This window comes from Nipponia nippon, unplaced genomic scaffold, assembly GCF_047370975.1.
Source record: "Nipponia nippon isolate SJK-2023a ecotype South Korea unplaced genomic scaffold, ASM4737097v1 scaffold_7, whole genome shotgun sequence".
NCBI lineage: Eukaryota > Metazoa > Chordata > Aves > Pelecaniformes > Threskiornithidae > Nipponia > Nipponia nippon.
Window position 1 is genome coordinate 33,549,888 of NW_028262391.1, and position 10,260 is coordinate 33,560,147.

At 46.1% G+C, this 10,260-nt stretch overlaps 1 protein-coding gene across 4 annotated transcripts; it reads left to right on the plus strand.

Moving 5' to 3' along the window:
• The first annotated feature begins 328 nt into the window (after window positions 1-328).
• Window positions 329-10,237, plus strand: HSDL1 (hydroxysteroid dehydrogenase like 1). 4 transcript variants are annotated; one of them, XM_087738715.1, is made up of 5 exons: window positions 329-414; window positions 1,461-1,693; window positions 4,979-5,424; window positions 7,453-7,680; window positions 8,615-10,237. In XM_087738715.1, exons 2-5 carry the CDS (start codon window positions 1,474-1,476, stop codon window positions 8,714-8,716), a joined length of 996 nt encoding a protein of 331 aa, XP_087594841.1. In that variant the 5' UTR covers window positions 329-414; window positions 1,461-1,473; the 3' UTR covers window positions 8,717-10,237. The 4 variants fall into 4 exon arrangements, with proteins under 4 accessions (XP_087594841.1, XP_087594843.1, XP_087594842.1 ...); XM_087738717.1 differs by having other exon boundaries at window positions 364-432; XM_087738716.1 differs by having other exon boundaries at window positions 365-664.
• The last annotated feature ends 23 nt before the right edge of the window (window positions 10,238-10,260 follow it).

Below are 10,260 nucleotides of genomic sequence, written 5' to 3' on the forward strand. Positions count from 1 at the left end.
CACTTTTTGGTGTTACAGCCCAGGAGCTCTCTAGACAAGACTCGTGTCCTAGAGCCTGCTGCTACATCTCCCGTTAAACCTGCAACTCTCTTTACCTGACCCGAGAGCTGGGCTGGGCCGGGTGTACGGACCCAGGCCCCGGCGCACGGGGTCGGCGGCCGCTCCTGGCCTCGCCGCGGTGCCTCCCTGGCAGCAGGAGACGTTAACCGCGACGGACGGGACGGGACAGAACGGGACGGGATGGAGCGGAGCGGAGCGGAGCGTCCCCGTGCCCGCTCTCGCCTCAGCCGCCCCAACCGCCGCCGTCGCCATGGCGACGCCGCTCGCAGGCCCACAAGGCCCCGCGGCCGCTCCCGCCCTCCCCGCGCAGCGGCGCCGGCAAGCGCGGCGGCGGCCTCGGCCCCGCGGCCGGCGGTGAGACGCGCCGGGCGGGTAACAGCCCCTCGGGGCGCCGGGGGGCGGCGGCTCTGCCCGGGGTTCCTCCCCGTGGGGTTCCTCCCCGCGGCTGCGGAGTTGGTTTCCCTCCGTTACAGCCCGGCTGGGGCGAGGGAGGGCCCCGGGCAGGGCCGGGGCCGAGCGAGGGGCCGAGGCGCCGGGTCAGGCCCCTTGTCGCTGGGGCTCGTCGGCGAGGGCGCGGCCGGAGCCCGCTGTCCCTCCCGGGGGGGTGAGGCCTGCGGCCCGGGTTGCGCTTGGCCTCGCTGGGCGAGGGGAGGGCGGTGTGTAACGGCCCCAGAGCCGGTGGCGGTAAGCCGCCGGCTCCGTCGTCGGTCGGGCGCCGCTGAGGAGGCGGCGGTTGGGCTTTGTGCTTGTTTTAAAAAATTATTCGCTAGTAAAAACCTTGTGAGGCACAGCAAGCTCTCTGCGGAAAGCCGGTGTGCGGTGTGACGTTAGTGCACGGGACCGTCCCGGGGTTCAGGGATTTTCAAGCCGTAAGGAGGCGGTGGATGCGGTGCACTCGCGGGGAAGGGGCTAGCGCTTCGTGACCGCGCCAGGCGCCAGGCGCCAGAGCTGCGCTTCTGTCTCTGAGCTTGCTTTGCCTCTCGTGTAGCTTTCTGTGCTTGGAAGAGCGTGTTGTTTCTTGTGTGCTCAGCTCTCTCTTGCTGGTTATCCTTGCCTCTTTTGTAGGTGGATCTTAATCTTCGAAAATTAGTTTTTCCATGTGGTGCTTCCCTTATCTGCTTGGACGTGAATTGTTTTAATTACAGTATCATTGATCGGTGTCATTGCAGTATAACTGATGAGTAGCTAAACCCTTGAACAAGGGCTAAACAGTAGCTAAACCAGTGAGGATGATGGTAGGTGATACCTAAATTTTAGCAGGCTGACATGTGGCTTTTCCACATCAAAATGGTGCTCAGACTGTAACATGCTGAATCTCCAAGGTTATCCGTTCAGTCTGAAAAGTTTACGTGGCCCAAGAGGCAATTGTAATGGCTTGTGTCCCTTTTGTTTTTTTCCAGGCTTGTGATCATCATGGCTGCAGTGGATCGTTTCTACCTCTTGTACAGAGAGATCAGTCGTTCCTGCAGTTTTTACATAGAGGCCCTGGCTATAGTTGGAGCTTGGTACACAGTCAGAAAGTGTGTCTCTCTTGCATTTGACACTTACAGCATGCTTAGGTTGCATTTAATTCCAAAGCTGGGAGGCCAGATTGATCTTGTCAAGCAGTATGGAAGATGGGCCGTGGTCACTGGTAAGAGACTGAAGCAGTATATTTGCTTATGTTTGTATAACATACTGTGCCAGTACTGTAAAACTTGCTAGCTTATATTCCTGGCTGAGCTTTATGTCACAAGCTGGGGCCTGCATTAGCTTGGGTTGCAAGTTAATCTGCTTAAGCTGTGACAGTTGTTCAGTGCCTTACTAAGTTCTATTCCTCAGGAGATGGGCGAGGTCAGTCTGTTGACTGACTGCTGGGAAAGAATCACAGAGCAATTTTTCCCAAAAATGGCAAAGTACACCCCAAACGTATACAAGCGTAGACAGAGATGCGGACAAGATCCCTTTTTTTTTGCTATGGGCTTTTCAGATGTGCTCAAGTTCTTCAACAAGGTTTAAGTCATGTACCTCTGACATCCTTGCCTTTCACTAAGGTTCTACTCTCTGTTGTTGTCACAGAAAATATAAAACTTGTATGAGGTGGGATTGCAGCAGGTTCCTACTGACAGTCGTGGAAACATGGTGGGATGACTCGCAGAACTGGAGTGCTGCAATGGATGGCTACAAACTCTTCAGAAGGCCTAGGCAAGGAAGGAGAGGCGATGGGGTAGCCCTGTATGTTAGGGGCTGTTTTGATTGTCTAGAGCTTAATGATGGTGACGATAGGGTTGAGTGTTTATGAGTAAGAATCGGGGGAAGGCCAACAAGGCAGATATCATGGTGGGAGTCTGTTACAGACCACCCAAGCAGGATGAAGAGGCAGACGAAATATTCTATAAGCAGCTGGGAGAAGTCTCACAGTCGCTAGCCCTTGTTCTCATGGGGGACTTCAACTTACCAGATGCCTGCTGGGAACACAGTACAGCAGAGAGGAAACAGTGCAGGAGGTTCCTGGAGTGTGTGGAAGAGAACTGCCTGACACAGCTGGTGAGGGAGCCAACTAGGGAAGGCACCCGCTGGACCTCTTGTTTGTGAGCAGAGAAGGCCTGGTGGGTGATGTGACGGTTGGAGGCCGTCTTGGGCACAGCGATCACAAAATGGTAGAGTTTTTGATTCTTGGAGAAGTAGGGAGGGGGGTCAGCAGAACTGCTACCTTGGGCTTCTGGGGTGCAGACTTTGGCCTGTTTAGGGGCCTGGTTGGCAGAGTCCCTTGGGAGGCAGTCCTGAGGGGCAAAGGAGTCCAGGAAGGCTGGACATTCTTCAAGAAGGAAATCTTAAAGGCACAGGAGCAGGCTGTTCCCAAGTGCCAAAAGACGAGCCGGTGGGGGAGAAGACCGGCCTGGCTGAACAGAGAGCTTTGGCTGGAACTCGGGAATAAAAGCAGAGTTTACAACCTTTGGAAGCAGGGGCAGGCAACTCAGGAGGACTACAAGGATGTCGTGAGGTTATGCAGCGAGAAAGTTATAAGGGCCAAAGCCCAACTAGAACTTAATCTGGCTACTGCCATAAGAGACAATAAAAAATGTTTCTATAAATACATTAGCAACAGAAGGAGAGCTAAGGAATCTCCATCCTTTATTGGATGCGGGGGGAAACATAGTGACAGACAACAAGGAAAAGGCTGAGGTACTTAGCGCCTTCTTTGCCTCACTCTTTAATAGCAATACCAGTTGTTCTCGGGGTACCCAGCCTCCTGAGCTGGAAGACAGGGACAGGGAGCAGAATGAAGCCCCCGTAATCCAAGGGGAAATGGTTGGCGACCTACTACACCACTTAGACACACACAGGTCTATGGAGCTGGATGGGATCCACCCAAGGGTACTGAGCAAGCTGGCAGAAGTGCTTACCAAGCCACTTTCCATCATCCATCAGCAGTCCTGGCTAACCGTCCCAGTCAGCTGGAGGTTAGCAAATGTGACACCCATCTGCAAGAAGGGCTGGAAGGAGGATCCAGGGAACTACAGGCCTGTCAGCCTGACCTTGGTGCCGGGGAAGGTTATGGAGCAGATCATCCTGAGTGCCATCACGCGGCACATATAGGATAAGCAGGGGTTCAGGCCCAGGCAGCATGGGTTTATGAAAGGGAGGTCCTGCTTCACTAACCTGATCTCCTATGACAAGGTGACCCGCTTAGTGGATGAGGGAAAGGCTGTGGATGTTGTCTAGCTGGACTTTAGTAAAGCCTTTGACACTGTGTCCCACAGCATTCTCCTGGAGAAGCTGGCTGCTCATGGCTTGGACGAGTATACTCTGGGTAAAAAACTGTCTGGATGGCTGGGCCCAAAGAGTTGTGGTGAATGGAGTTAAATCCAGTTGGCAGCCAGTCACAAGTGGTGTTCCCCAGGGCTCAGTATTGGGGCCAATTCTGTTTAATACCTTTATCAACGATCTGGATGAGGGGATCGAGTGCACCCTCAGTAAGTTTGCAGATGACACCAAGTTGGATGGGAGTGTTGATCTGCTGGAGGTAGGAAGGCTCTGGACAGGCTGGATCGATGGGCTGAGGCCAACTGTACGAGGTTCAACAAGGCTCAGTTCTGGGTCCTGTACTTGGGTCACAACAACCCCATGCAACGCTACAGGCTTGGGGAAGAGTGGCTGGGGAGCTGCTCCGCAGAAAAGGACCTGGGGGTGTTGCTAAACATCTGACTGAATATGAGCCAGCAGTGTGCCCAAGTGGTCTGAAGGCCAACAGCATCCTGGCTTGCATCAGGAATAGTGTGGCCAGCAGGACTAGGGAAGTGATTGTCCCCCTGTACTCAGCACTGGTGAGGCCACACCTCGAATACTGTTTTCAGTTTTGGGCCCCTCACTACAAGGTGCTGGAGCGTGTCCAAAGAAGGGCAACGAAGCTGGTGAAGGGTCAAGAGCCCAAGTCTTATGAGGAGTGGCTGAGGGAGCTGGGGAAAGGAGGTTGTAGTGAGGTGGGGGTCGGTTTCTTTTCCCAAGTAATGAGTGATAGGATGAGAGGAAATGGCCCCAAGTAGTGCCAGGGGAGGTTTAGGTTGGATATTAGGAAAAATTTCTTCCCCGGAAGACTTGTCAAGCATTGGAACAGGCTGCCCAGGGAAGTGGTTGAGTCTCCATCCCTGGAGGTATTTAAAAGACAGGTAGATGTGGTGCGTAGGGAGATGGTTTAGTGGTGGACTTGGCAGTGCTAGGTTAATGGTTGGACTCAATGACCTGAAAGGTCTTTTCCAACATAAACGATTCTATGATTATATGACAACGTTGTCGTTATCGTTGTGGTTTTGAGATCACCGTATTCAGTGCCATGTGATCTTCAGAGAAGGCAATAAAGCTATAATTGAAAGAACTGGCAAAAGAGAAGGCTGGGGCTGCTCTGATTTTCACCTTGGTTTTTTATTTTCTATTCCAGGTAGCACAGATGGTATTGGGAAGGCATACGCTGAAGAACTGGCGAAGCGTGGTGTCAACATCATCTTAATCAGCCGAAACAAAGAGAAGCTGGAGGCTGTATCTAGAAGCATATCTGAAACCTATAAAGTGGAAACAGATTTCATAGTAGCTGACTTTAGCAAGGGGCGTGAGGTTTACCCAGCTATTAAGGAGGCTCTGAAAGACAGAGAAATTGGCATTTTGGTGAATAATGTAGGAATGTTTTATCCCTACCCGGACTATTTTACCAACCTCTCTGAGGATATGCTGTGGGACATGATCAACATAAATATTGCTTCTGCTAACATGATGATGCATATTGTGCTGCCGGGCATGGTAGAGAAGAAGAAAGGGGCAATTGTGAATGTTTCTTCTGCAACCTGTTGTCAGCCGACACCAATGATGACAATCTATGGAGCCTCTAAAGTAAGTTGGGGTGTAATGTTTAATGGTATGCACTGAAAAGTAGATGCATTATAGGTTGGTTGTAAACACATTCAGCAAGGATATCAAAATATACTTGAAAGTTTTCTAGGGATTTGTTCAAATATCGGAGGTAGATGTTACGTGCAATATGCAGTAAACCCTTTATCCTCACCAATACTGGGCTTTGAACCAAAGTCAGTGCTATTTGGATTATGTGTGAACTTTGGCATAACAGTGGTTCTAGGAAAAATGTTACCTTCATCAGAGGAATGATGCACAAAGCAAAGTGGCAGTTCTGTGACCCATTGAAAGGGTCAAGAATTTCATCTCTTTCTTCAGCTGAACTGTGCAGACATACCGCAAGCTACTTACACACTAGTATTTGGTAGCAAGAGGGGCTATACTCATGCTTAAGCCACCACTGTGACAAGGGCTGTGGCCAAATTGAGCCACTGCTTCACCTAACACCAAGGGGCAGAAGGCTTCTTACACTGTTGTCTGTACCATATTTGGGGAGAAGTGAAAAGAACTTTCCCCTCCATAATTATTCTTCCTGAGGAGATCCAGTCAAGAATGAATAGGATGGGGCAGCTGTGTGGAGCTGAAAGTATGAATGCGTGTGGGGAATGCGGATTTACGCTGGACAACTTGCTGCTGAATCCACAAAAGCAACTGAGATTGTAGAAGGCTCTCGCCTAGATCTTGTGTCTAAATACAAGTGGTTATTGCTCCCAGCTGTCAGTGGCTGCTGTCTGCTGTAGCCTAACCCCTGTACAGCCTTGCTTCTGGGATAGCTCTTGGAAGTACTTCCTTTTGCCTTGGAGCAAAACCAGCTCCTGTTGCCTCAAGGTATAAAACTCCTTGCAGATTTACTTCAGTGTGGAAACTGGCTTAAAATTCCTGTTTCTGTTGCAGAGTATCTCCCTCCTCGGTTATTCTAAGTGTCTGCAGAACTGCATGCTGAACTAAAACAATTAAAAGGCCTAAATGAAAAAGAACAGAACAAAACCAAGTGTACCCAAGTTTCTTCCTTTAGCTGCCGTCATGAATCCAAATCCTAGATCAGCAATCCAGTTTAAAGCCTGGCCTCTGTACGGTTACATTGGCACAGAAATGGGAACAAGCTGCTCTAGTGTCCTGAGCCTCTTTGTGCGTTAACGGTGTATGGTGTTTGAAGTGGTTGGTTTGTTTGTTTTTTCCTAAAGCGAGTGTAAGAGTATTTGTAGAAGATGCTTTCCCAACAGTTTGCGGGGAACAGCGCTTTTGTGAGGCCATTTGGGGGCAGAAACCGGTTCACTCACAAGCTGAATTTAAAACGCTCTTTCTTGGGGGTTACTGGCTGTGTGGCCCAGCAGTAGCTTCAGCATGGCATCAGTGTTGCTGCCTTGATAAGACCGAGCCATGCTCTTTTTCCCATCTGTTTGATTCCAGCAATCCCAGTTACCAGGCTTGTGCTTTTTTATGTTCTTCTGTTAAAAGCAGAATGAACTAAAGGAGATAACACAGATACACATAAACAAATGCATGTTTAATTTTGCACAAGGGAGCTGCAGGAAGTAATTAACCTAGCTTCTGGGGAAGATCAGTTGAGTATGAAATTCGCCTGTAAATGTATTAAAAAATGGGATTTCTTTTTGTCCTTTTGACAGGAGTATGTATAGTTAGCTTTGGAGTGCCCCCTGCAATGCCCCCAAACTAAACTAGGTGTTTGTTTTTAGATGAAATAAATGTTTCTGTATTGTTTTTAAGCAGAAATTGTCCGATTGTTTGTTAAATTCACATCAGAGAGTTAAGCAGTCGTTTTGTCCTGCAAGTTACTGTACTGTTGCAGGTTTTTAGCAAACAAATAGAAATGTTGGTAATGCTTTAGAAATGTATATTTTTATACTACTTACTCAAGGTTTTATTTTTTTAGCTGATGTATAAAATATGCTACAACTCTTCTGTAATTTTAATAAAACTCTGCCCTAAGACTTGATTGTTTTTTAAAAAAAAAAAAAATGTCTCTTTCTGCTTTTGTCTTTCTAGACCTACCTGGACTATTTCAGTAGAGCACTACATTATGAGTATGCCTCTAAAGGAATTTTTGTTCAGAGTTTAACCCCATTTGTAATTGCTACAAAAATGGCAGCATGCAGCATCACCACATCAGGAAGGTCTTTCTTTATTCCTTCTGCTGAAGAATATGCAAGTCATGCTATTTCTACTCTTGGGTTATCCACAAGGACTACTGGTTACTGGAAGCATGCAATAAAGGTAATGGTTTTCATTAAACTATTTCATGTTTGTCAATAGAAGTAAATAAGCTGTTTACTTTCTTAGGAGTCTGAATGAAAACTATGCTTATATTCTGAAACAGTGCAATATATATTGTAGGACTTAAAGGTATTGTGCCATATTTTCTCACTAATTCTGCTTTTGAAAATTATGCTCGGGCATGCTTATTTTTAGAATGAGAGAGTGAACAAATCCAATTCCCACTTGAAAAGCGCAGCAAAACTGGTAAAGAGACTTTTTATTCAAAAGCACAAAGTATCTCATTTTACTTGGGGCATTGCTAACTGGGCAAGCATTTCATTGTCTTCTATGAACAGAAGTAGCTTTTTTCAGTCTTAATTTATTGAGCGTAGTTCTGCTTTGGGGAAGAGTGGGCACAGAGGATGGAATAATAGCAGAAAAAAAAGCCCACATTTTTATCCTAAGCTACCTGGAAGCAGGTCCTCCGTATGTTAGGTTTTCATTTTTGGGGGCAGACTGTGGGCTCCAAAGTAATTTTATGAACATTGGTTACATCTCATGTGTCCTGCCTATTGGCTTTCTATAGCATTACGTCGAGTAGAAGGAATTGAGGAAATGGAGATTAGTCCAAAAGGAATAAAAGAGATGGGAAGGATTCTGGCAAGATGTGGCAACTAAAGGAAGTGGACAGTATTGCTGTTGTGAACTTGCACAAACCACTTCAGGATTTATCTGCAGAGCCTAACTGTTCAGCTGTAGGCACTACTTCCAAAATGGCTAAATATATTTACTTCCGGGGGCTGAATTTAAGGCTTAGTTGCTGATGTTCGAGCACGTTTTGGCTTGCTATTAGTGGTAATTTGAGAAACTGTTTCCTTACTTTAATGGAATGTATCTTAATCTCTCCCTTTCTTCTTTTTCTGTTCTCCTGTCTCCCTGTGCCTCTCCACAGTTCACGCTGGGTGAGCGCCTACCTGAATGGACCTGGGCATGGTTTGCAATGTGTTTTTGCAGAATTGTACGCAAGGAAGCTTTAACATGCAAAGTGAAATAGGAGTATCCAGATGTCCTGCGTAACGAGTACTATATTCTGATCAGAGTGCTGCAAAAATGTTTAGTGAACCTTGGTGGACTTACTGTAACTTATCGATACCTTGCTAAACAAGCTATGTGTTACCTAGACATCAGAAGTCTGGATCCTGTCTGTATCCTTGTCTTAAATAGCTCCTCCACTGCTTTCCTCCATGACAAAGAGCTGATCTTGTTGAGGTTAATCTCTGTTCACTTTCGCTTCAAGGTAATTGAGCAGGAGCAGGTATAGTTTTAATTCTGACAGTAAATGACTGTCTCTTGCATAGTGCTGCGTGATGTCAACTTGCAAAGTTGACAGAATTTGAGAATTCTCCAAATCTGTCAGAAATGGGCCCCCAAAAACTCATGCTGTTCAAAAAGACCATCCTAGTCAACTATATTGTTTCATTAATATGTAGTTTTGCTTAACTTTTCTGTCTTGTAAGGACAGATGTTTGTATGTTTTAAGTGCAAATGTTGCTTTCGAATGATTTAAGGAACTTCTCAAAATTAAGGTTTATGGCAAGGTACTATAGACTTGGAGGTTCTTTAAATGACTGAAAAGGTCTTACGGAGCTGTAAAGTAATTTGGAGATAAGCTTGTATGCTTTCTTATTCCAAGTGTGAATGATCTTGATAATACTTTAAATATTGCTTCAGCAATCTGAAATACGGCTGGAGAACTGAATAAAGAATGTAAAACAACATTAGCTAAAGAAAAATAATGAAGAAACAATGTTTTGATTTAAAAATACTGATTGTTTTCCTATGATAATTAAAAAAAATATTGAAGTTTTGATGCTGTATGATTTTGATGCTTTTCTTTATATAAATAGGTATGTTTATGCATACGTACTTACTAGAAATCATCTGGTATCATACACTGTGCTCGTATGTGTTGCAGGCTCTACATCTCAGTCAGGAAAGCTGTCCTTTCTGCGTACACATAATTGCTACCTGAAAGAGGGACATAATTTAGGAAGAATGTTCTCAATTTTTTTGTATTTTTATATTATCATGGGCTCGTTAGTACTGCTTCAGTAATGTTATACTGAAATATTAAACTCATGAAATACCTATGTAGTACCTTATACAGAGCAGCATGACTCAAGGACCATCCTCCCCTCACTTGTGCTAGTATTTGTTGCTTGAATGTTACGGTGCTGTATTTTCTGATGGTGACAACAGGAGGTCAGTATACTGCGCTAGCTTGCTCCCTGAAATCCCCACTGGAGGATGTACAACAGTTGCATTGTGTTGCTGAATAATGCAGTCGTGATTACGAAGTGGATATGTGTTGCTCCTCCACAGTACCTCCAGACTGGTGATGTTAGAACATCATTGTAGAGAATGATTTAGTACTCATCCCTATCCAGTAAGAGACTGGATACAAATCTGTTTGTAAATAATTGTAAATTCTAAGTTGTATCATGTGAAATGCTGATTAGATTTAAAAAAAAAAAAAATCCAGCTGTTTAATATATTAAACATATTAATGACTCAATGCTGTGTTGAGATACTGATGCT